The sequence below is a fragment of the Alligator mississippiensis genome, chromosome 4 (assembly GCF_030867095.1).
Source record: "Alligator mississippiensis isolate rAllMis1 chromosome 4, rAllMis1, whole genome shotgun sequence".
Lineage (NCBI taxonomy): Eukaryota > Metazoa > Chordata > Crocodylia > Alligatoridae > Alligator > Alligator mississippiensis.
The window spans coordinates 26,207,098-26,234,479 of record NC_081827.1 but is presented as its reverse complement, the minus strand read 5'-3'; the positions used below and the strand labels follow the sequence as shown (position 1 = coordinate 26,234,479).

The following is a 27,382-nucleotide window of genomic DNA, read 5'->3' as shown; positions in this document are numbered from 1 at the left end:
GTGTGTCCCCAATGGCCTCTATTATCAAAGGAGGTTCATAGTTTTTTGTGATGGGAGGAAGACCATGGCCAATGGCCCATCAAATAGGCCTGTGTCACAGTACCAGAGTTGATGTTGAGAGGTATGACCAGAGTTTTTTCCCCATTGCCTCTTCCTCTTGCAGCCTCCAGTATTTAGAGTCTAGGAATTTCTGATTCAGAGGCTGTACCCCTAATTCCCATGCTCAATAGCAACTGATGCATTAGGGAGGCAAGGCAGTACGTACCCAAGAGTCTGGACCTGACCCAGCTGCAGCACAATTGGAATTAATTTTCTGTCAGCCATGCACTTCCAAATATGACAGGTTGGGTTTATTATTCTTTTCCTTGTATGTAATACACCTTTTAGAGGGGATTTTTTTTCCAAATTTCTTTTTAAAAAGGAATATAAGCAAGTGTTCTTTACTTATTTCTTATAAGATAGATAATTTGCTGTGGAATACTTTTTTTATCCTTTTTTTCCCAAAGACAGCTAATTGTTTTAGGTCTATAGACACTTTTAAGGAGTCAAAATACTCCTAAAAAGTCATTGAGTTGCAGTAGCTTATTATGGTTTAGAATGCTTTTGTAAAAATGCACTTGGATTCTTCTCTAAGTTTGACTTTTTTTTTCTTTTTTTTTAGTGAGTACTGCCCCACAACAAAAGCCTGTAAGTATGGTTATATAATTCATGTTAAGCCTCTTGTTATCCTGTAGTTGATATTAACTGTTAGAACACTACCATTTTACAATCCATGTAGAAGCTTCTCTTGGCTACAGATTTTGCCCTTAAATGAGCATTTTGTGCAGTCCTGTAGTCTTCACTTATTAAAAATGACTTGTTTTTCTCACATTTTAATATGGCAAAATTAATCCTGAAATTCTGTTTTAAGAGTTGAGAGGTTTTTTTCTCTCGTAGTAAAGATGTATTTATTTAAAATAGGATGAAATGTGGTCTTTAGGCACTGACAGTTTTAAATAGTGTTTACCCAATGGCAAATTGTATACATGTTTGAGCAGCTCATAGCTGGGGTAATGGACTCATGGAAGGACGTTGCGTTGCCACTTTTCATCTTTTATATGGAATAATTAATTGGGTCCTATTCTTGCTAAAAATGTATGCATGCACTTTGTGGCATTTCTTGTATAGTATACCATTCCTTGTATTGTATTATATACCATATTTACTTGACTCCAAGATAACCCAGAATTTAAAACAATTTCCCAATAATTAGATACTATATATATGGAAAATTTATAAAATTATAACAGTTTTCCTGGTATAGAATCTAATTACCTGAGTTTTGTCTTGAATTTGCTCCCCTCCCATTGCTACAGCAGGGAAAACAGGGGCTGAGGCACTCAGACAGCCCCCTTACCCTCTGACACCCCTCCCCCCCATTTCTTCCCCCTGCAGCCCTTCTCCTCATTACTGTCAAACTCTGCTTGGTTTCTGTTGCCTCCCTGAGCACATGGAAGTGAAGGGCAAATTGAAATATAGGAGACCAAAAAATACTGACTTCGAAATAATCATACCTGTAGTAATTTGCATACAGACAAATTACTATGGGTACTATAGACTTTGTTAATCAGAATTGGTGTATTTTACCTTTTATGCAAACTGCTGCAATTTTCAGCACAGGTACTCCATAAACATACTTTTGAGCAGCATATACCTATTTATGCTATATTTATGCCAACCTATGTGTGATATTAGTTCAAAGCCAAAAGGCTCATGATTTATAGCCATTGGGCTGGGCCCCAGCAGTCAACAATATTTCAGACCATGGTGACCTCACAGCCCAGCACTACTCAGTACAAGTGTGTACTCCAGATACCTCTCACAAAGGCTCTATGTGCTAATCAACTCCCCACTCACAACTGAAACTGGGTTTTCTGGACATGAGTTCTGGGATCTTCCAAAAATTTAGATGCTGATGAGGCATGGGGCCACCTGGTCTGGCTTCACCTCGTGGAGGGCAACGCCACCCCAATCATATGCAGGGGGTGAGAAAAGGGATGACAGCCTCTCAACTACTTAGGCAGACAAGGTTCTTTGGGTGAATCTGATATCTTTTATTAGACCAACTTAAAAAGTTGGAAAACAATTTTTAAGCAAGCTTCTGGGTTCAAAAACTCTTTGTCAGGCTGAGGAAGTTTCAGCAGTTGGTGTGTGCTCTTCCTGGATGGAATGAAAAGTAAAGAAGATAGGCAGTTAATGAAGATGTAGATTGAGGAATCAGTGGGTGAGAGACAGGCTGTGGGGGTGGGGGGAGTGGGAGGGGGGAAGAGAAAGGGGATGAATAGTGGAGAAGTACCTGGGGAGTCAGATGGTAGGCTGGTTATAATGCATCATAAATCCAATGTCTATATTTAGTCCATGATTTTTAGTATCCAGGAGGTTGATGAAGTGGAGTTCATAGGCTCGTCTCTGGGAAGTGTTTTGTAAGTTTCCTTTGAGGATCAGGACTGAGAGATTGGAGAGAGAATGGTTTATGACACGTTATAACCTGCCTGACATCTGACTCCCCAGGTACTTCTCCACTATTCATCCCCCTTCTCTTCCCTCAGCCCAGCCTGTCTCTCACCCATTGACTCTTCAATCTGTATCTTCATTGACTGCTTATCTTGTATGCATACCAGCCCAGCCTCTGGCTTCTTTACTTTTCATTCCATCCAGGAAGAGCACGCACCAAATGCTGAAACTTCCTCAGCCTGACAAAGGGCTTTTGAACCCGATAGCTTGCTTAAAAATTGTTTTCCAACTATTTAAGTTGGTCTAATAAAAGATATCAGATTCACCCAAAGATCCTTGTCTGCCTATGTCCTTAGACCAACATGGCTACAACCTACACCCCTGTCTCATCTACTTAGACATTTGTTGATGTTTGCCAGATATTTAAGGCTGGTGAAGGAATGGACATAATTGGAAATGGGAAAGAAAGGTGCTGATCAGATGTGGGAATGAAGAAGCTAAAATGTATTTGATGTAGTGTTTACCCACGTGCTGAAAAATAGTGCTGAAGGGGACTGGGTGTAATGGGCATTATATCTTACTAGCCAGTTGCCCATCAAGAATGACAGGGGGGAGCAGGTGGGAATGGAGCACCATGCCCCTCCCCCCCCATCCAGAGAGAATCAGGGCCGGCGTGGCAGGGTGAGGGATCAGTGGGCCCAGGCTGACCTAGTGGTGACAGGGGGATGGGAGGAGTGGGCTCAGGGCCGTCATGGGGCAGGGGGGTGGGTGAGGAGTGGGCCTGGGCCAGAGGTGGGGAGGAGGCTTGCTCCTCCCCTCTCCCAGCCATTGCCGTGTCAGGCCAGGCCCGTTGCTCCCCCCACACTGCTGCGGCGGCCTGGCTTCTCCCCCCAGTTGGGCTTGCTCCTCCTCCTTCTTCCCCCCATCAGGCCTGTGCCCGCTCCTCCCCACCCTCCACCGCTGCCATGGCATGCCTGCTCCTCCCCCCGCCCCCCACCACATTGGCCTTGCAGGCAATGACAGAAGGGAAGAGGGGCGGGCCAAAGCTAGCTCCAGTGGCCTCACCCCCCCCATATCATCCAAACCCCATTCCCCACTCTGCGCTGCTGCTGCCATCACCTCCCAGGAGCAAGGAGGGGGGCGAGGCCAGCTTCAGTAGCCTTGTCCCCCTCCCTCTGCTCCATTGTCACCACCTGCAGGGAGCAGGGCAGTGGGGGCGAGGCCAGTTGTGCTGGCCTTGCCCTCCCTCCCCTGCTCCGTCCCCTGTATCCCCGCCATCATGGCGGCACACTGCCACCTGTCTGAACACTTTGCACTCTGATTGGCTGTCAGCCAATCAGAGTGCAAATAAAGCATTATGGACAGACAGACAGATTAAGGCTTTTATAATATTAGAATTCCGATGGGCTGTAGTAACCTAGCCTTATTGTAGGTTCCCATCACTGAGCATATGCTCAGCAATTTAATGATAGACTGTATTTAATGAAGACTTCTTGTACGCGAATATAAGACAAAGGGGTTTTTTTCCCCCTTGCTGATTGGAGGGAAAACCTAGTCTTATATTTGAGTAAATATGGGACATGGACTTCATTTGGTTCCTTTAGTGTAAGGGCTTTGCACATTAAACAGAAGTATCTTTTTTTTCAAAAGCCGTTAATTTACTTTAAAAGCATCTGCCAAACAATCACCACTGCTTAGTGATATCACAAAATGAAACATATCTAAATTCTGATCTCCTTTGTATATGCCTTTTTAATAGGCCCATCATCCATTTACTGGTTTCTGACTCTGCTTGCAGTTTCTTTTAGAAATTATGAATATTCTATGAGATCCCTAGAGAGCAGATTTTTTTTTCTTTGTTTCTGCATTTAATAGTGTATTTTTGAATGATCAGAAGAGGAAAACTTAGGGCTCTGCTATGTGTTTAAATTAAAGCTGGATAGAAGCTAGGTATAGAGTTGTTGCACATTTTCAAGCACTAACTTTATAGATGGTTGCCTCTATATCTGGGTAGTCATTTTTATTGTGTGATAAATACTTTGCATGTGTGGCTGGTTTAAATTTATTGTTCAGTTAACCAGCTAATTGCATAATATATGTAAAGTGTAGCAAGGGCTTTGCATATGCCTTATGGGAGACTCAGTAGCGTAAACTTGAAGTCAAAATGAAAAAAAAAAAATCCACTATAGTGAAACTACCTCGTCCTGTTAGCTCTGTTTTAATTTTTTCTCTGTTTGTTATTATTGTTTCTGCATTTTTTATTACTTATGAGGTATAAAAATGGGGTTTATCATCACCACCTCCTGCTGTCTACTAGATTGTGGCAAGTAATATATAAGAAACTTTTCTCAATTTCACAGAGGTGTAGTTAAACCACTGAGGGTTGATTTCAAAATATTTTTTTCACCATTTGTCAACCATTTGGGTTTCTTGACATTGCTTTCAGCTTACTTTTGTTGATCGTTATCAACTCTGTTTTATTAAGCTGGACTAGCAAAGGAGGAATAACTGACACGTAGATTATTATACTAGCCAAGTACCTTCCATGTGCAAAAGCATAATCAATAGTTGGTTAAAGTTTAAAGATGTTGCCGTTAGCAAGGTTATATGAATCATGGGAACTGTACCACATCATCTTATATATACTCTCCCTTTTTATTCATTTAGAAAAGCACTCCTTGCATGAGGTTATATAGCATTTTTCCTTTGTGTAACACAAAGTGCTTTTTATATTGAAAAGAAAAGGGGGCACACAGATCTTAAATATGGTATGTTACCTCCAGAATTTGCCATAGTTATTGCACAATACCTGAATTTTAATATGAGACACTTGAAAGTAAAACTGGTTGAGTTTTTAATAATGTTTGTTAAATATTGCAGGTTGGTAAAATATCGAAAAACAAAAAGAAAAAACTGAAGAAAAAACAGAAGAGGCAAGCTGAGCTGCTAGAGAAGCGCCTGCAGGAAATAGAAGAACTAGAGCGAGAAGCTGAAAGGAAAAAAATAGAAGAAAATGTAACCTCAGCATTAACATCAAATGAGCAAGAAGATGAATACCACCCAGAGGTCAAACTAAAAACAGCTGATTTAGAGGAGGTAGCAGATGAAGAGCCTGGGAATGATGATGGTTAGTAATATCTACTTTATTGAAACTGGAACAGTTTCATAATCTGAAGTGAAGTTTAATTGTTCTCTCTGCCTGGTATATTTAATTCTTAATTAAATACACAACATTTCCTAAACTAATAGGCTTTAACATGTCTACTCAATTGTTACACTGTAGATAACATTGCACTTTCATGGGAGAAAAATGGAGGAATGAAGGTTTGGGGCAGAATTCTGTTTCCTTTTGCACGTCCAAATGACAGTTTACTAGCTAGCTATACGGCAGCTGGCTGATTTTGGCCTTTGCTTTATGCTTTGGAAGTGTAAACCTCCATACATAGACTAAGTAGGATACATACTAGATACAAACGCACGCACACACACACACATGCGCGCGCGCACGCACACACTGACACACGCACACATCTGTGGCTTTGTGTACACACATAACTCAGGTACATGAGTACATGAGCACAAGTTCTGGAAGAAATGGGGGATATGGGCCTCCTATGTTTCAGCCCTAGTAGCTGAGTAGTTAAAAGTGTTCACCCAGGTAGTTAGAGACTTGGGGTGCCTGTAGACTTGTGGGGTGCCTGCCCTGATGTGCTGAAATTACAGCACATTGTAGCAGACTTGATTAATAGTCTGCTGGAGCGTGCTAACTAGCACGCTCCAGCAGCCCAGCGTCTTGTGTATTCAGCATCCCTGTGCTTCAAAATGGCAGTGGGAACACTTTAACTAAAACTCATGGAATGAGCTTTAGTTAAAGTGCCCCCACCATCATTTCAGAGTGCGGGGACATTGAATACATGAGACACTGCAGGCACTTTAATTAGAGTGGCTCCTGAGAGCAGTTCTAATTAAAGCACCCCCACCCGCAGAGCACGTATAAAGATGCCCTTTGGTTTTAGGCTACCTTCACCTAGATGGACTTTGAGCCTGCATGGCTCTGACTTCTAGCACAGTGCTCTAACAACCTAACCGCAGGTTATGCATTATCCACACCCCTCCCTGGTGTTTCTTTGCCCCTTAATTGGAATGGTGCATTTCATTTTACCGTCACTCATCGGTTTTAAATTCCATGAAATGCTTAGTTCATTATTCACAGTAAATTACTGCAGGGGGCGCCACATAATCCACCCCTCTAATCTCTTTGTACTAAATTGCAGCAGGAGGCCCCGCACACTGCTAAACACTGCTATTAGACCAGTGATGCATATCTCTCAGCTTGCTGCAATGTACAGATGACCGAGTGGTGCAATTCATTCATTTAAGTGTCACTTAATCAATTTAAGCAATTTCATTATTTCTTAACCCATATTTTTACACATTTTAAAATTTGTTTTGAATTTTTTACACCAATATTTTTAATTTTTTTATTCTTATTTTATTCTTATACTTTTCATTCCTATCTTTATTTTTACTCTTATCTTATATTTTATTTTCCTATTTCTGTGTTGTTAAGTAAACTTTATTTCATGTGTAAATCTGCTTGTTTGTTTTATTTCACTCAGACAACCAACCACCCCTAGGATCAGGGTGCTTGAAATTCTCTAAGTGCGTATAATATGCACATAAATCTGTACCCCATAAATTTCTTATATATATCTTTGCATGGATATTGGAGTGCTGTGGTGCACTAATTGGAACTCCAAAATGCACTCTGCATTATCTCACAGGGGGTCCCAATCCCAGAAGACACCTGAATCCCCCCCCCCCCCCCTTCTACACCCACATTCTTGCATTCATATCCCTGCACCATTGGGGATCATTGTTTAGTTTAGTGTTTCCCTTCCATCCCCAGACACTACTCGTCATGTCTCTGTTCCCATAGCCCACCAAGTCCCAGTTTCCTCAGGCTGTCCTCCATGCTTTGCCCGCCAAATTCAAAGCCACATACTAACTATTCAAGCTCCCCACTAAGTTCCACCTCAAGCCTATAGTTCGGTGAACTCCATTGTGCTTTCAGACAGCCAAGGGCGCCTTGTGATTGTTGCTCTGTAGGTTGATCCACAGAACCTTGTCAGCCTTGAGATCAGTTTCTTCTCGGTTCTCTGACTCCAGCTCACAGCCCATTGACCGGTATAGCAAGGCCTGAGAAGCTGCTACCCTGCACTGGCGCCCTTGAGGAAGGTCCATCATAGCATGATTGTGTTCAGTAGCAGTATCTCTGCATTATCAAGTGCCTCCATTCTCTGGTTGGACACCTCCAAGGTGTCCAACAGCACCTGGTTCTCTTTGCAGATTCTGTCAGGATTCATCGAAGCCATGTTGTTATGCAGAACACAACAGTTACTGTTTTGCTCAGAGCACCACCTGCTTGCCCTAAGGGGGCTGAATAAGTAGGGCTGTTGAATTCCTACGCACCTTAGGTTCTTGTAACCACCCCTCCTCTAAAAACTTGGGGTGTCCAATGACCCCAGACACCCGTGGTCCATCTAAAGAATAGCGGTCAGTGGAACAATGAATAGACCCATCACAAAATATCACCCCAGAAAACACCCCTGACCTGGCGGAAGCCAAGGAATAAACGTGGATGTGAGGTCACCACGCTCTTTTTGGATAGGTCCCATTAGCACATCAAGAACTATGCCAGGCATTCAGGTACCAGAACCACCAGGTAATATTGCAGTCACAAATGTCTCAAATCTCCCCACACCTGGTTTTCAATGACATGACTCAGCAGAAAAAAAGCAGGTGCTGAGCAGAACACTGAAATGGCTGAACCCTGAATTAGGGGTTGTTGAATAGGAACATTATCATTAACAGCCCTGCTCTTTACATTTCAATTCCTACATGCCCCTTCTTGTAAGGTTCTTGTAAGCAACCCTTTTCTAAAAACTTGGGGTTTTAGGTTTTTTGCTGATTACCCCTGAAATCCATCAAGTGCTAAGCAGAAAAAAGGCAGGTGCTGAGCAGAAGACTGAATGGACAAACCCTGAATTCCCCCCTGACCAAATAGAACACCCCCCCTCCCCCAGGAGCACAGTTGAATGATTTATAGGACAGTGTTGTTGGGGGGGGGGGGGTGCTTGAAGGGACAGCTTTAGTCCCTTCAAACTGCATCACAAACTGCCAGGCAAAGAATTTTTGGTGCGTGTGGCAGTGAGCCATTAACAACTATCCTTCTGGACAGTGGGCGATTTGGGGGACAATTTGGGCCAAGCTATGGATATCACAGGTGTTGTTAGGAAAGGTCACATGAGTAGATTTCTGAGAGTGCTGGTACTGAGACAGTTCACACTTGCATAGTTATGCATATGAGGAAACTCAGACCTGCACGACAAGGTTCCAAACATGTGTCTATATAACTCTGCTCAGCTGGGGGCAGAAAGCACCTCACAACTCTGGTCAGGGCATATTGGCCCCTCTCTCAGTGACTCGTTTTGGCCCCGAAAATGTACTCAATGGAGGCTCTAAAGAACAAGCCATATCTGCCGGGCTTGGAGCAGCAGCCAGCTGCACCCCTAAGCTGTGGCCCCAACTGGTCCCAGGAAGAACTGGCAGATGTGAGTGGTATTTGGGGGGAACAAAAGGTTCTGGAACCACTGGAAAATCTATGAAATAAGCCAGTCTATGCAACCATTGCCTAGGAAATGTAGGTGTACGGCCACAACCAGAACTGGGCACAATGCCACAGCAAGATGAAGTCCCTGAAATGTGCTTTCCATCGGGCCAAGGACCAGAAGTCTTGTTTGGGGGCAGGATGCACAATAGCCCCATTCTATGAGCAGCTGTCCTGCATTTTCGCAAAGGACATAAGCAACGCTTGCCTCCTATCCTTCGGGATGATGAGGGTGCAGGAGGCCACAGAGTCACCTAGCCCACAAGAGTCCACAGACTGTCCTGCCACTGCAGCAGGCAGTGCAATATGCACTGCTCAGCCTTTAGGCAACCAGTCGGAGGCGGGGGGGGGCAAGTGTTCACAGCACCAGAAGAATGGGGACAGCCGAGACAAAGTTGTCTTGACCATGACCCCACTCTCCCCGATGTCTTACTCACATAACCCAGAGGAGGAGGATGCATCAGATTCCACGATGATACTGTCACTGGACTTGTGGGACACACCAGAAATTCCAGAGACCCAAAGATTGGTGCCAGAGAAGCCTGAGGATCTGCACCCAGGGACTTGTAAGTTACAGGGAAGGGGCATTAGATGGGTTGGATAACTAGGGCTTGTGTGAATCTAGCTCCGCTTTTGTGCCAAGGCCAAGTGTGGTGAGGCACGAGGGAGGGTGTTAATTTTGTAAGTGGCAAATATGTCCACTGCTTGCAGTTGCACAATGTTTCACTTACATGGAGGTGTACATGCTGTGCCCTCTCTTAAAGTTGCTTGGGGGGAGGTGTTAATTCATTTAGCGGCAGGAATTTGTGCTGCTGAAATGTATAATGAACTCTTTAGTGGACAGGGAGACATCTGGGTTCCTTCATAATCATTCTTTGCGGGTGGCTGCATTACTTCACCAAGTGGCAGGGATGCTGCTTGGCGATCGCCAATAGTCTTTTTGCTACAGGGAGAGGCGACTAGATCTTTGACCATGAGCACCTTTTATTTTTCCCATTCCTGTTACCAGCTACTGCATCCGCTGGAATTTTAGGACATGTTCCTGAAGTGTGAACACCAGCACAGACCAGAGCTGAGCAACTGCGTGAACACTGCTGCAGGCAGCGACAGTAAAGAGAAAGCATGCAGGAGGCTTTAGAGGTGGCCTCAGAATTGCAAGTATGGTCCGCGGATGAATGGTGGGGAGGTGTATAGAAAGATTGAAGAGCAAGAGGCAGCAGCTCACCAGGAGATCATGGCCAGTAGAAGGGAATTCCTTGACCTGGCCAGACAGTACCATCAGGATATCGTGGAGACCCAGCAAATGGAAGGCATGTTTAGAGAGGGAGCTCCTTAGACACATGATCCTGGCCCCCATTTGTGAGCTGCCCTCCACCAGGACCACCCATGTGACATCCACTGTACATGCCCCTACCCATGAGCTGAACCTCATAGAGACCCCTATCCATGATCAGCTTCCCATAGGAACAACCTCAGTGACAGCCACTGTGCCTGTGAGCAAGGGGCACCTCTACTCTAAGAAGACAAGGAGAGCACCACTATGCTTTGGGGACAAAGGGGAGGGTGAGACAGGGGCACAAGGGGGGGAGAAAAGCCTATAATGAGTGATGGGTTTTTGGTTGTTAATGCTGTTGCTTCTGTAGAAAATTGGGGAGTGAGCATTGTGTGTTTCTGCTTTTTTTTGGTTCTGCTTCAGTTACTGACAATAAAATAAATGCTTTGGTGAAATTAAAATGAATTTGATCCATGTCTGTCTTCTGTCATAGGAAGGGTTGTAGAGGTGTGAGTTGGTGGGGGGGAGGGGAGGTAAGCCAAACAAAAGAAAACCAGGTGTTTCAGACGTATTGCACTAACGAAAGAGGACATGCCCACTTCTGGACTGAGGTGGGGGGGGGAAGGGAGGTGTTTTCCCAGAATGTGGGTGCTGTTGAAGTATGGCAGTAAGCAGTAATCAAGGGTGCTCCACTGCACCCATAACATTTCCTCTCAGTGCCTGCACTCTCAGCACTCCCCAGCTACCCCATCCAAGGGAGGAGCTTGGGGGGAAAGGGGCTTTCAAGGCCTGGGCTTTTATTATTATGCCCAGAGAAAGACAGTGGCCAAAACAAGGCCTGGTGGTGGTGGGCTGGCCCAAAATTTTGTTAATGCGGGGAGCAGTAATTGGGTGGGTGCTGCACAACGCACATAATATTTTCTCTGAACACACGCAGCTTTTCAGGAGTTCAACCAAATGACTGGTAGTGATAGAGAACAAAGCAAATTCAAAACCAGGCTTGAGTAAGTGCTAATTGCCACTGTAAGCCAGCAAATCCCCTCCCCCATCCTTCTATATTTCCCCTCTTAAAGGGAACATGAAGTGAAGAATCGAACAAAGCAAAGTAGCCCTTAATTTACAACCATATATTAACCATAATTAAACAAACCAGAGAGCAGCTTTTATAAGATAATGCTGCATAATTACTACAACAGAGGAATTCCTGTTTACTACTTTAATGATGCATGAGTCATGAAAAAAAATCAATCTAAGCAATAATCATTTCTGACTAAAAGACCTTGGCTCTAAGGTAGATTTTCCAAGCCTGATTGTGAACTGTTGGATGGAAGAGCATGGATCTGTACTGGCCTGTCCCACTCCCGGGCAGGAGTGGGGCTGACAGAGTCAATGACTGGCAGGCATAGAATCATTGCAAGGAGCCCAGTCATTATTGGCTGATCCTTCTTGGTTTGGGAATGCCTCCTGGACTCAGTGCGATTCCTGTCATAATGGACGGCCATGAATCTGCTCATAGCCAGACAGATCTGTCTCACCATCTCACGCAACCAATACTCACAGTCCCTGAGGACGTTCATGATCCTGTCTGTGTGTGCATGGGTGGCAGCCTGCTTTGGCAGCCTGCATGTCCCTGGCTGCAGCATTGCAAGTGGAGTTGAAAATCAAGAAATGCAGGGAAAAGAGTGAATTAAGGCTGCTTGGCACTCTAAAAAGACACTTATCAAATCTTGATAGTGGATAAGGAGTCAGCCCAAAATGACCAAGAAGGGGGTGCCTGGCCACAGGTTGTAGCAGGCCCTGAGTGGCTAAAAACAAGCGTCTACCTGCTTTGCCCACCGATGTACCTCCCTGCACCACTGCCCACTACCAGGGTCTTGAAAGCACTGTCTACGCTGTCCCCCTCCCCCTCTTTCATTTCACTGCCCAGCCTAATCACAGCTGTCACTTCCGGTGACAAGTGACTTAAAGGGTTTCACATACTGAGTGTGGAGGTCAAGCTCTGTGGTCTATCCTCCTTGGAGGAAGTGGCAGGTGACGTGACTGGGACCGTGCTGCTGTTTTCTCCAGTGGAGCCCCCACAAGTTGTGGCGGTGGTTGGCAATGTCTCTTTAGGCAAGGACACCCCAGAGGCCTCTGTCCCTGTGCATTCATAGCACTCCAGTACCTCCATTAGTGGCTGGAGGTATCTGTAATGGGCCATGTCGCGCAGTGCGGTACCCTTCCGCTGTGCTTCGGTGACACCCCTGTGGAAAGCAGCCTGCAGCATCTTTGCCTTGACATGGCATGGACTGCTGTCCTGTTGTGCCCCCACTTGCCCCTTCTCCAAGCAACATCAAGGTAGATGTGCCAGTTGGCCCGCAGGCTGCAGACAAACTGGCGTACAACCTCAGGGTCCCCCAGCACCTGCACCAGGCTATTTGTTTTGGTGAAAGTCCAATTGGACCCTGGTCTGCTCCATTCTCTCCTGAACGTCAGACATTTTGGATCAATAAGGGGACCCTGGGGAGCTGTGCACTCAGTTTATAAATCTTGAGGTGACAGGGCCAAGGGAAGTTTACCCCCCTCCCACCCTGTTGTGTCTGGGCAAAGTTTAGACAGCAGACATGTTCTGCTACTGTTGCAACTTTTGGCGCCAGTCAGTGGTGTTCACCTGGCACATGCTGGATCCAGGCAGGGTCAAGGCAGGGAGGGGGGCAACTTTTTGTATCTTATGGGCATGCTTGTTCTGGACATGTTTTAGGCCTGCTGTTTATGCCATGGCATAGTAGCAGGCTACCCAGTGACGCATGTGTCAAGACACCTCTCCCAGTGGGATATGGTCTGAACTGCTGAGCAGTTTAGACATAGTGAGGGAATGAGTGCTGACACAACTCACCTGCTATTCATAAAGCAGGCGTGCTTAACACTCATGATCAAATTCACAGAACTCTACTTGTTTATGTAAAACCAGCAAGTGAATTAATGGCATTAGGGGGACTATTATGCTGGAGCCAGCTGAAAAGGATGTTTTAGAGGTGCAGGGGTTCCTCATAGTTGTTGCCAGGCAAAGTCTGGGGATTTTTGCTGTGTATGCAAGACCTAGGCTCTGTGACTGTTGCAATTTTTGGCGCCAGTCAGGGGCGTTCACCTGACATGATGACACCAGGCAGGGTCAAAGCGCGGGGCAGTGGGCGTCTGCACCAGTGGCAACTTTTTTATCTTATGGGCATGCTTGTTCTGGATGTGTTTTAGCCCTGCTTTAGCCCTGTGAATGCCATGGCTGCCAGCAGGACATGGTTTGAATTGCTGAGCAGTTTAGAGATAGCCAGTGAGGGAATGAATGCTGGCAGAGCTCTTTTGCTATTATTAAAGCAGGCACGCTTACTGCTCATGTGGGCCTATCAGTGGCATTCAAGTCTCCCCCGGGTGTCCTAAAACATTCATTACACACAAATATCTGCAAATTGTAGTGACACTTGGTGGACAAGGGGGCTCACTACACAAAAATTGTTGCAACACCTGATGGACAAAGGGCCTCACCACGTGTCATTTAGTGAATTACCTTGTACACATGACAGATTAATGGCTGCACCATTCCAACTTGCATCATCGCAAACTAAACTACATCCGGATGGGGGTTAGTTGATGATGCAACTAATTTAAATCACCAAAAACTTGCTTATGTGTAAAGTGGGACACGATTAAGCCACACAAAAGGGCAATTTTTGTCATGTCTGCAAGCACCTGACATCATATGTACAAGTGCCTCTAGACTGCAAAGAGGGGGAAAAGTATATATCAGACAGTGTGTGGCTCAGTGACGTGGCTGCTTACTGGAAGAGAGGAGGTCCTACGTTCTAGCCTGGATCCCTGCTGATACTGCCCCATCTCTGTTTTATCCAATGGCTATTAAATGCAAGGAGCAGTGGCTCTGACTATAAGGAGTGTTGGAGAGAGACCTGGTATGCGAGACAGTTTCAAACACCCTCAGGAAAGGAGGGGTCTGGAACCTGGGTCTCTGGTTATCTGGCTTTCTTATTACATCCTTCTTCCCCCTTTCTTTCTTGTTGATTGTTATGCTTGATTGTTGTTTCAGAATTTGGCTGTGCCCCTGCAAGTGGTACTGCATGCACCTGTACATCCATCCCACTCTTTAAAATACAGTGGGACTCCTGTTGCCCATGCAGACAAAACAGCTTGCAGGGTCAGAGTTGTATACTTTGAACTCTTTAGGGGTGAAACCCGCTCTTTTAAAACAATTGAGCCTTTGGGCACTACAAAAATGCAAATCATAGATGATAATAATTTCTTAACTCTGCTGAGAAATAACTTTAAAAGAAGATTAAATGGGCAAGAACCAGAGTTCTAAAACAAGGATTTCCAAATAAAAATATGAGATATGTAATACATTGAAAACATTAGGTAAAGATTAATTTATTTGTGTATTCAAGTAAAATACAGTGTTTCTTTGCATGTTATTTCAGAAGTCCAGTACTTAAGAGTTAAACATCATGAGATGTCGTATTTTTAGAAAGATAAATTGACATTTGTTCTAATATGTTCATTATATTAAGGAGAAGCAGAAGATCAGGAAGAAAAAGAAGACACAGAGAAAGAAAATACTGAAAAAGATGATGATGTGGAACAGGAACTTGTCAACACTGACCCTACAGACTCTAAGTGGATAGAATCCCCCAAAACAAATGGTCATATTATAAATGGCCCATTCTTATTGGAACAACAGATTGAAGATGAAGATGAGGAAGACGAAGACTGCCCAAACCCTGAGGAGTATAACCTTGATGAGCCAAATGCAAAAAGTGATTATTCCTATAGTAGCTCCTATGAACAGTTTAATGGTGAATTGCCAAATGGACGTCATAAAATTCCTGAGTCACAGTTCTCTGAATTTTCAGCTTCAATGTTCTCTGGAGCATTAGAATCTGTAGCTTGTGGTTCAGCCCTTTCTGAGGGATCAACAATAACTGAAAGAGAGGAAAGCAGCCCATCTCATGATAGGAGCAGAACAGTTTCAGCATCTAGTACTGGGGATTTGCCAAAAAGTAAGTTCGTGCCTTATTATATAAATATTTTGTGTGTTTGGAATGATACATGGAAGAAATAATGGGGTTAAACCTTATGTGCATGTCTTACTGCTGTTCTCTGAGATGTAAACTCAGAATTTACTTTTCATTTTGTGCCAGTGAGATGGTTTGAAACTAGACTTTTTGCTTACTGCATTGTGTGTTATGTGAGTGTGACATCTTAATTGTGATTACTTAAATTTCGTATTTCATCACTGTGGGTGCCTAGAGTTGTTAGTTTAGTTTTAATTATAAATTCCAGCAAAAGCAGAAGCCAAAATAAGCATCTTTCTTTAACTCTTTTGCATATAACATATCTTTAAGAATAATTTAAATCATTTCTATGCTCAGATACATAATGTTGGGGAACCATGTAAGTGTCTTAGTAGATGTGTATTACAGTGCCATGTTCATTCAGCAGAACATAAGCATAGGTATGTGTATGTTTAGCAATCTGTACCTTTTTAGCATGTGTATTAGTAGAGTCAGTACTGTGTGTAAACTTAGTGCTGCAAGTTTATTTTTAAAGAGACCAAACCAGTGTCCAGCACTTTGTATTCATCAGCCTTCTGGATATTAAGTTGGTTTGTGCTTTCCACAAGAGCAGAAGGGAGTTTGTGGACCCCCTCAGCGATGGGATGCAGCTGGTCATTGATCCAGAATGCAGCTTCCATTTAAAAAAAAGAAAAATATTTTTCCTCCATTTAATTACACAGATTGTCCTGCCAAACCATGCTGCACTACATTGCAAGCAGGGGAAGAACTATGGTTGTTCTTTTTGCTTTAATTCTAGAATCTCCCTTGCTATGCTATTCCTTCACTTGCCTCTGCTCCTCCCCCTATGCTTGGGGCTACAACAGGTTTTCTATATGAGCCTTATTCATCTCCTGCAAGAGGTTAGGGGAGGTGTGTCACTTTTCCCTGGACATCTGCAGTGCCTTTACAGCTCTCAGAACATACATAAGGATTAGAGCAGGGAGCAGAATTGACCCCACAATGTTTTGCTGCCACTGAAGAGGATAAAAGTGCTGATCCAAAAAACATAATAGCATTGGAGGGTTGCATTATGGTTGTTCTTGGATGGAGTGCTTTTTCTGTGAGCCAGTGGGTACAAAGAGTGGAGCCAAACCAAAGAAGCAACCAGTAAAGCAACACAGAGAAGTAGCTATAGGAGGGTGTGATCCTGAAGCAGAAAACTAAATTAGGAGAGCGGGGGAGAGAAAATACTAAAGAACATCCTGAGAGGTCAGCTGAGTGAATTGGATCTGAGTTGGAGGCAGGAGCTACGTGTGTGAGTGACTAATAAGAATACAAAGTAAAAACAATCCAAAGAAAATCAGAAAGTTAGCAGGGAGTAGGAGAACTCAGCTGTGCTCCTCGGAGGCTTGAAATAACAAGCATGAAGTCTGTGTTTTCAGTGCTGAATGGCAGAGACAAAAAATGCTGGTTTGGTGAATTGTTTTTAGAGGTAGTTAGTGACTGTTTAGCAGGCTTTGTTTAGAAACTGTGTATGGGAGCTGGGAGAACAGCTGGAGGCTTATGAATGATTACAAATGAGGGTGTGGAGCAGAGCTAGGCACAGCATTCATAGAATGGTGAATTGCATATAAGTGAGTTCCTAAGAATATTCTGTACTTCAGTTTAGAAGATAAAGAGACTGAGAAGTAAGGATCACCAATTGATTTATGAAATTGAAACATATATTAAGAGGAGCTGGCAAATGATTTTTGACTGATAATTTCACAATGAAATCGTTAATGGGAATTAATACTTAAATATTACAGATCTGGGTTTTAAAATAGAGCTGTGGATCACCTGATCCAGATTGTGAGAGTGGGATGATATTCTGCTTCTGCAGTGCTAGGACAAAAGAAGTACAAATCGGACAAATCTCTTGTATAGAGATAGACAGGATGATCTAAGGATCTTTTTTCCAGCTCTGAGTTATCTATCTGGTCCTGAAGCAGATTAGTGAATTTCCACTTGTGTATATGGGAACAGACACAAGAAAAAGAAGGTTTGTTCTGTTCCTGTCACATGTCAGGGAGCAGGGAAGCAAAAACAGTAGTATGGACTGATAGGGTTTCCTGTCAGTTTTTCTTTGGGTGGTAAGGATGATGAATAATAGAGAGAGATTAATTCATGAAGGGCAGGGGAGGAGAGGGGTGGAGTTTAGGTTTGAGAGTGCTCTGTGATGCCTCTAATTGAGGCAAAGCAATTTAACTTGCATGGTCTTCACTGAAACTAAAGGGGTGTTATTTTTCTGGGTTTCAAGACTGAATGGTTATTAAACTATGGTTTGGAATGAAAGACAATAGGGTTTTGCTAAACTCAGAAACTCCAGCATGTACTTTCAGTTATAGCACTAAAGAGAAGAGCAACAAAAAGGCATTCTAAGCAGTATGAAGTTTGATAAATTAAAGGAACATTAGAAATAAGTAAAATAAATTAAAAGTGACACTCTGTGAAAAGTATGACCCAGCTGGCATGACTGAAATTTACATGACAAATTTTTGTGGCAGAAACGTTACTACTGAGTGGGCCAGTTTACATAGGAGAACTAGGGAAGATATAAGTAACCATTATTCATAAATTTGTTAAGTTTAAGGACAGAAGGGACCATAAGGTCATCTAGTCTGATCTCCTTTATTCCACTGAATTTAATCTCTTTGCTGTTATAAACGCAAGCTTATTCGCTAATAAACGTGCGAGGCAAAAGCATGTGATCCAGCTTTGAATTGAATACATCAAGAGATGGAAGATTCATCACTTCATTTGGTCATTGCTTCAGTGTTTGATCACCCTGACTTAAAGTGCTATGCTTAAATGACATTTGTCTGGCTTCAACTTTCAGCCTTTAGTTAGTACCTGTTATGTCTTGCTCAAGTACATTAAAGAGCCTTTTACAACTAGGTATTTTTACCCTGTAAGAGCATCAAGTCTGTTTTTCAACCTTCTTCTGATAAGCTAAGCTAATCACTCTTTATCTGTTAATGGAGGGTGTTTTTTCCTGCTCTCAAATATTTTGTTTCCATTTTTCTGCATTGTCTTCAATTTTCAGCCTCTAAAATGGTTAGCCACAATGGTTAATCGCATATCTAGTCATAATGTTAGGTAATACTAAGTTAAAACAGTATGCAATGATCTGGTCTCATCAATGTTGTATAAAGAACTAAGATTCCCTCCCTATCCCTATTAACTTATATACATCCAAGGATTGCATAACCAAAGCATCACACCGGAGCTCATGTTCAGTTGCATTTTCACTGGGTCATTTTTGGCTCCTCTGCTTTCAAGGATATAGTACCCACCCACTTCTGCCAGCATGGGTTGCCTCCTCTTGCTGTATAATTTTTGTTTTTTTTCAAAATGTTTGGGTTTGCAAAAACATATCCCAGTCCCAGGCTGAATGCGTCCACCTTACCAGATGACTTGGATCTTTCTTTAAGACTGAACTGTCCTTATGTAGTTAAAAAAAAAACAAACTTGTACATTTTATCAGCAGTGACTTTGTTTTCTTTCAGCTCATTGATTCATTTAGAGTCCCTTTAGGAACATCTCCTTTCTTAATAATTCCCCCTGCCAGCTGCTTTTTGAGATCTGTCAGCTGGCTCATAATCCATTTAAGATGTACTTTATTTAAATTGTTTAGTGCAATTTTTAGTCATAATATAATCTAATACTAAGTGAAATGTCTTATAGAATGTATTACTTCAGCAGCTAGCTTTATCAACCAAATTCGTAATCTCCTCATTAAAGAATGAACTCGAGTTTTAAGAGATCAGTTTTCTATAATACCACATTGACAATCGTTAATAATATTCCTGTGCTATAATTCTTTACTGACTACATTTTTATCAGATTTTTATCCTACGTCAACACAATTTATGACATTTCATAATTCAGAGACTAGCAGAAAAACAGTTTGGATTAGAACGAAGGACATGGAAAGCAAAGTAGGTGCTGTGATGGGCAACTTTGGCAGACCCCAGACAACAGTCTTCAGATTTCTTCTGTCGAAGATTCATAGGAAAAAGACTTTAGGTGCAATCTGGGTCCTGCTGCAATCAACAGGAGTTTTGCTGCTGAAATCGGTGGCACCAGCATGTCACCATTGGAATTCCTCTGTGGCAGTTACCAAATCATACATCAACAAGTCTTTTAAATCCTGATGAAGTAATAGAATAGATATTAAAAGGAAACATGCATAAGGGAATGCATAGAGGGAATTGTGCATAGAGGGAATTGTGAAAATTCTTGCTGATGAGCATTAGGTTTGCATAAGCGTCATCTCACACGTAGCTACTAGATATAAACACTAATCTAATCAATATATCATCTAAAGAAATACTTGCCTCAGTGTACTAAGATACTGTTGTACTGTAGGTAAACTACCTTTAGATTTTAGTAAGCCAGTTGATAGAGTGCTTCACTAAATCTTACTTAGTATATGTAACAATATGTCTGGATCATAGAGGCAAAACCAGCAGCAGCAGAAAGGAGGAGTCTGAAGGAAGAACAGGAAGTGAGGGGAGGAACAGAAGTGGAGGAGGAGAGTTAGAGAGGCTGGGGGAGAACAGCTCTGTAAGAAACTGCTATAATAAAGACACTGTTTATATTAAGTAGGGAGCTGTTCCTTGATTACCCAGACAGGGTCACATGAAACATGGTGGCAGCAGAAAGTCTGTGAGGAAGCCCAAGAGAAGAGAGAGACCTGGGCCCCAGTAGTGACTCAAACAGATTGCGAGGAGCATGGAGGGACTGAAGCCCCTGGGACTGGATTGCAACACAAAGAGGCTGGCACAGGCATGGGCACAATGGAAGCAAGAATGGAAGAAGAATGGAAGCAAGAGAGTTAACCATGACTGATAAAGAAGAGAAAATGAAGGTAAAGCTGTTTTACTATCTAGTGGGGGAAAAAGGCCATGAAGTAAGTGCAACACTGATGCCAGGGAACTCTGACACACTAAAACAGTTAACAGAAGCGTTTGATGCATACTGTGACCTGAGGAAAAATGAGACTGTAGAGAGATATCAGTTTTTCACCCAAAACCAAGAGGAAGAGGAAGGAATAGAGGCCTATATCACAGCACTGAAAACTCTGGCATCCTCATGTAACTTTGGAAACATAAAAGACTCCCTAATCAGGGATAGGATTGTGTGTGGCGCAGGGGACTCTGCCCTGAGGGAGAGACTACTAAGAGGGGTAGATCTAACCCTGGAAAAAAGTGTCACCAAATTGCAAGGACAGCAGATTTGTCTAAACAAAGGATCAAAATGATATCAAGAGCCATATGTACAGAGCAGGTTCACAGGCTCAACCTAAAAGACTCTGGAAAGCAGGAACCTGACAGGCCAACTGCAAATGCCAAAAATATGATTCAGTGCATACACTGTGGGAAATTACATGAAAGGCAGAAAGACAAATGCCCAACCTATGGAAAGAGAGTGCAAAAAATGTGGAAAAAAGAATAATTTCAGGGGTCAGTGTCATAGCCACCCAAATAGAAAAAAAAAACAGTCCACACAGTAAAGGCATCAGGAGACTACAGATGAGAAGGAAGCTTTCAATGTAAATTTGACAGATTCACAGACTCACAGGATCCACACATTTCAGAAAAAAGCAGGGAAAAACTCAGCCATATCTGCAACAACGATGCTAGAGCATAGACCTATAAGATTCCAGGTGGATTGTGGAGCCACTTGCAATGTCCTTCCTGTGACTCTATTGAGTAGCAGCGTCAGAATGGAAAAATGTCACCAAGTGATGTTAATGTATAACAAAACAATGGTGAAGCCACTGGGAAAGTGCTGGCTGACTTTAATAAATCTACACAAGAAGAAACATTACCGCCTGGAATTTGTAGCGTTTCTCGCTCTCCTCCTTTACCTGTCTGTGATGAGGCAAGCTTTCATGCCCAGTGCAAGCACCAGCCTGCCTCCTGTCTATGAGTTAGCTACCCGCCTCTCTCACCTGCCATGCCTTGATGTAAAAATATCGATGTAATAATTAGGCAGGAGGCTGCCCATTATACACCCTGATATTGGGGGGCTATCCACAGCTCTGTTCCACCCCTACATCACAGCCAAAGCCTTGCAGATGGCATCTCAGGCAGCCAACTCAACCGCCCCCTCCCCCCATTAGCTGTGGCCCCTTCCCTGGGACCTTCGGCTTTCCTTTAAGCCCTGGACCCGTTTCAGGCCAGTCGGGACCCTGAGCTTCTCTGCAATATGTGGGTGTCCCTCGCAGTGGGCCCCTGGCCCTTTTGACCCCTGTCTGGGTCCTGGCCCCAGTGTTGACCAGTTGGGTCCCTCGGGTTAGGTCTTAGCCTCCTGCCTGCACTCAGAGATCGGGGTCCCCCATTCCTGGCTCGGGTGCTTCACAAGGTGTGCCTGGCCCCACGGGGTCACTCACCCAAGCAGGCTCAGGCACTTCAAGAAGCTTACCGGGCCTTCCCTGGATTAGATGGAACATATGACCCACCTGAAGGTGAGGGCTGGGGTTAAGGAGCCCCTACCCACCTTTTATTGGTGTGGTAACTGGCCTGGCATTTCCTGGCAGCTCCTGCACCACTGGGAGCCCCACCAGACCACCCACTCCTGACAGGATGCAGTTTTAGGTTATGCCCAGGACCAGAGCCTCCTGCTCCTACATGCAAGATGTTCCCATGCAGCAGCTCAGCCAGGCACTGTTTCTTGCCTGGCTCCCAGCAGCAAACTGCTCTTGTTTATATGGGCGGCCAGAGCTCTAAAATGGTCTCTGTAATCAAACACCTGCTGGGCTGCTTGATCTAGCCCTTAAAGTGACAGACACCACTGGTGCCCTGCCACAAATGGTGATTAGGTTTACTACCTAACATGTTGTTAAGAAATGGAGGCATATTCCAGGGCACTGGACTCTTTGAAGGCAAACTGAAGTTAGAAATGGATCCACAGGTGCAACCAGCATGACTACCAAAACACAGAGTTGCGCTAGCCCTGCTGGAGCCACTGAAGAAAGAACTGACAAACCTGCAGAAAAAAGGCATCATCACACCAGTTGAAAAAAGCACTCACTGGATCAGCAGCTTAGTAGTAGTAAGGAAGCCGTCAGGCAAACTCAATATCTGCACTGATCTGAAACCACTTAACAGGGCACTCAAAAGAAGCCACTACCCACTGCCAATGATTGAGGATGTACTACCTGACCTGGCTAGGGCAAAAGTGTTCACAGTTTGCAATGTCAAGAATGGATTTTGGCATGTGGAGCTAAACAAATCTTCCAGCCACCTGACCTGACAACCTTTAGTATGCCCTTTGGCAGGTATCGCTGGTTAAAGATGCCCATGGGGATCAATCCAGCTCCGGAAGTTTTCCAGTGGAAGCTGAACCAGGAGCTGGAAGGTCTTCCAGGTATCAAGATTGTGGCTGATGATATTCTTGTCATAGGAGAAGGGGATGATAAGGAAGAGGCGATCTGTGACCATGATGCCAAAGTGCAACAACTCTTTAAGAGAGGAGTGAAACATTAAACTGAATGCCAGCAAAATACAGCTGAGAACAATGGAAGTACCCCATATTGGATATCTGCTGACTTCGGAAGGACTACGGCTGGACCCAGAAAAAATGAGAGCCATTATGGAGATGCCCAGGCCACAGGATGTCAAAGGAGTTCAGCACCTTATTGGGATGGTTAACTATCTGTCCAAATTTTGTGCACACTTGTCTAACACTTGTGAGCCGCTCAGACTGCTAACACGCAATGATGCAGCCTGGGAATGGGTGCAGACCTAAGAGGAAGCATTCAAAAGAATTAAGAATCTTATCAGCGAGGCCCCAACACTGAAGTATTACAACACAGCTGAGCAACTAGTACTACAACATGGTGTGTCAAAAGGAGGTCTGGGAGCAGTACTGATACAGAATCAGCAGCTTGTAGCTTTTGCTAGTAGAGCAATGACTGAAACCAAAAGGAGATACTCACAGATAGAAAAGGAGTTACTAGCAGTATTGTTTGGACTGGAACGGTTCCATCAGTTCACCTTTGGCCAGAGAATAGATGTTCAGTCAGATCACAAACCATTAGAGTTCATAATGAAAAAAACCTTGCTGAATGCTCCTAAGAGATTTCAGCTCATGCTGCTGAGACTCCAGGCCTATGATGCGAGTATAAAATACTACCCAGGGAAGTCCCTGCAAGTGGCAGATGCACTAAGTAGGGCATACCTTCCAGAGTGCAGCACAGATGGATCTGTAGAACAGGAGATAGAGTCCATTAATATAGTACAAGACTTACCCATCTCCAAAAGAAGTCTCAAAGCAATACAACAGATTACAGGATAGGATGGTGTGCTACAAGTAGTTAAATTAACCATCCTAGAGGGTTGGCTACAGCACAAGGCACAAGTACCACCAGAAGTTACCGCACACTACCAATGAAGGGATGAACTATGTGCACAGGATGCATTCTGTTCAGGAGACAGGGTAGTGATCCCAGCAGCTCTGCGACGAAACATCATGAACTGGCTCCGTGCTTCACACATGGGTATAGAGTCATGCCTGAGGAGAGCACAGGAGTGAATCTACTGGCCAGGCATGAATGCCCACTTGAGAACATACATGGAGCAGTGTGCGGTGTGCAAGGAATACAGTGACAAACAGCAAAAAGAGACATTGAACCCTCGTGACATCCCCTCTCAGCCCTGGGAGAAGGTAGGGACTGACTTGTTCAATGTCAATGACAGAAATTATATGGTCACTGTAGACTACGATTCCAATTTTTGGGAGGTAGATTACCGTGAAGACACTCAGGCAAGAACAGTGATCAGGAAGCTGAAGGCTCATTTTGCGTGGCATGGGATACCTGACACTGTTCTCAGACAATGGCCCACAATATACCTCGAGAGAATTCAAACAGTTTTGCACTAGATGGGAATTCCAGCACAAGATATCATCCCCTGGGTACCCACAAAGCAATGGGAAGGTTAAATCAGCAGTAAAGACAGCCAAGAGACTCTTGTTGAAGGCAAAGAGTGCAGGGGATCCCTACCTATTAGACCATTGCAACACACCCTCCCAAGAAATGGACAGTAGCCCAGCCCAAAGATTAATGGGCTGGAAAACTAAGACATTACTCCCCATGAGAGACTGTTTGCTACAACCCCAGGGGGGAAGGGGTGACAGTACATGGGAGCAGCTAAAAAAAGCAGCAGTCTCAGCAAGTATCACAGTATAACAAAGGAGCCAGGGAACTGAGACCACTGTGCAGAGGGGAAAAGGTCTGGGTACAACCAGTAAGTCCATATGTGAAAGAATGGCAAAAGGCCACTGTTGAGGGTGCAGTGGGAGATAGATCCTATGAAGTTGTCACAGATAGTGGACAGTGACTGAAACGTAACCAGAAGCAGCTGCAGAGAGCTGGCAGAGCAGAAATACAGGTGAGCAAAAGATCCCAGGGTCAGGATCAAGACAACTTTGACAACTGGTCAGTCATCAGTGAGTCCCAGATAGGGGAGAAAGATGCCATGGACTCCACAAAGGAAAGAGATACACAAGCAGAGGCCAGCCCGCAAAACAAAGACGGACAGAACAGAAGCAGGCGTAGCACCCAGGAAAATTAACCAAACAAGAACTGGGAGGCTGGTACAATGACCAGCACACCTGGATGACTATGAGCCCTAAAGAACACAGCAGACCAGCGGTAAAGGCTCAGTCTCCACGGTGGGCTATGTGCTAGCAACCTCTGCCCCAACCAGAGGAATAAGTTAATCATCTGTTTTGAACTGTTGAAAGGAAAGATGTAACAATATATCTGGATCTCAGCAAAACCAGCATCAGCAGAAAGGAGGAGTCTGAAGGAGGAACAGGAAGTGAGGGGAGGAGACAGGAAGTGGAGGAGAGTTAGAGAGGCTGGGGGAGAACAGCAGGACCTGTAACAGCTCGGTAAGAAAATGCTATAATAAAGACACTGTTTATATTAAGTAGGGAGCTGCTACTTGATTACCCAGACAGGGTCACATGAAACAGTATAAATCAGAAGTGTCAAACATAACCTGTGAGCTGAATGTGGCCTACACATCGTATTGCCCAGGGCTTCTCGAGGGACCAGGAATTCGGGGGCAAGGTGGGTGGAGGCAGCGCCTGCCAAGGAATAACCACCACAGAGCTCTGCTTGGGCACAGGGGTAGTAGTGGAGGATGGTGGAGTAAGAGTTGAGTGATGGCTGCATTAATCCCCACTTACTTTGCTGCTGTGTCTGCATCTGGCCTATGTGATGCCTTGTGGGTCCAGATCTGGCCATGAGAAGCCCCTGACATGAGTCTAGATGCAGCCCTGGGAGCATAGATGAATATGGCACTTGTGGAATAAAGGATTTGTCCCTCTTCCCTTGGGAGCCCTGTTGGAGTCCAGTTCTGCATGGCAGCCTTACACTGAAGCACTGCCTTCTCTTCCTGCAATTCCCTGCCTCGCGTGACACAGCAGTTTCAAATTCAGCAAGACATTAGGTGGAGTCTGGCTGAAAACAGCCTTCTTAACTACACAGCCCTATTCAGTCCAGTGTAGGTTCATCCTAGGTGCTGTGTGATGTAGCTTCCTGTGTTTTTAAAAGAATGTATGTGGCTACATAATGAAAAATAGTATCACAATGCATATGCACACGGGAGCTGAAGTAGGGCTTTACAGGAATCCCCATTTTTCACGTTTCCTAAATTTTTTAATGTTTGACTCAAAAATGTTTCTGTTTTCTTAACATGTTTATTGTGTGCAATTTCCAAGGTTTTTGTTTTTTTTAAAGCAAACTGAAAAAGCCCAGAAATTCCACTCTGTGGCTCTGTACTATGCTAACAGCTGCAGGGTTCATTGGTAGGTTTGGAACAGTTAGACCCACAGCACAGACCTCTGCCACTTGAGCTAATGGAGTAATGGATAGCAGCAATAGGCTGTCATCTACTGAGTTTCACAAATAATTGCTCAAATAATTTGTCTCAACAGAGGGATGCTGAGACCTGAGACCCTTAGACACTCTTCCAGATTCTTGAGGGCAGTGTACTCTACTAGGCAGTGATCTGTCACTTGTCCTTCTCCCAGGTCTGTTTGCCCCCAGGTCAGAGACCCAGTCTCCTTTTCTAGCCAGTCCCAATCATACCCTCAGGCTCTGCAACTGAGTGCCTCCCTCCCTGGATCCAATTCTTAATTTCTAAGCCCTGACTCCATATCCCACTCTCTCCATACTTGTTGCCTCGCCAGCCCCATATCCAATGCTCTGAATCTTTGTTTAGTCTCAGTCTCCCCCACCACTCCTGGTCTGCTCCCCAGGCTTTTTGTCCCAGTGTCCAAACTGCCTAACCAGTCCCAGTCCAGTCCTTCTTCTCTAACCCAAGCATCTCTCATCCAGTCTTACTTCCAGTCATCACCCCTTCTCCCTAGTGAATTTCCAGTCTCCTTGTTCATAGTACTAGTGCTTCCCTCCTGTCCCCTAGTTCTTGATCTTGTGCTTCTACCTGCCCTTCCCTAGCTCTTTGTCCCAGTTCTTTTACCGTGCTGCCATCTCTTAGCCTCTATCTGGTTCTTGTTCCCTGCGCATTTGAATTAGTTTGCTTTCTAATTGCTGGCTGGCTGCCAGCTTGGGGTATGTAGAGAGCCATCAGTCCTTGTGCTTCCTGTCACAGAAGCCTTCAACAGCTGGTAGTAGCAGTGGCAGGATAAGTCATGTTCAGCTTGTGTTCCCTACTTAGTACAATTCAGAGAATTTATCTGAGTTCAGCTTCTAAACTAAGGCCTACACCAAACATGTGCATGCTAAGATCTTTTATAGTCTTATAGATTGGCCAAGTTTGGGTGTATGTTTTTTATTCAGTAGGACAGTAAAAAAAAAACCAACCCAAACCCAACATATCCCAGTCT

General features: G+C 44.2%; 1 protein-coding gene across 12 annotated transcripts in view; it reads left to right on the top strand.

Moving 5' to 3' along the window:
* Positions 1-27,382, top strand: part of SRPK2 (SRSF protein kinase 2) — a 276,798-nt gene that overhangs the window by 225,350 nt on the left and 24,066 nt on the right. For all 12 annotated transcript variants that reach the window (XM_059725855.1, XM_059725851.1, XM_059725853.1 and 9 more), the window contains 3 exons: positions 662-687; positions 5,374-5,620; positions 14,990-15,478. In XM_059725855.1, coding sequence (XP_059581838.1) covers positions 662-687; positions 5,374-5,620; positions 14,990-15,478 — 762 coding nt within the window. The remainder of the gene's footprint in view (positions 1-661; positions 688-5,373; positions 5,621-14,989; positions 15,479-27,382) is intronic.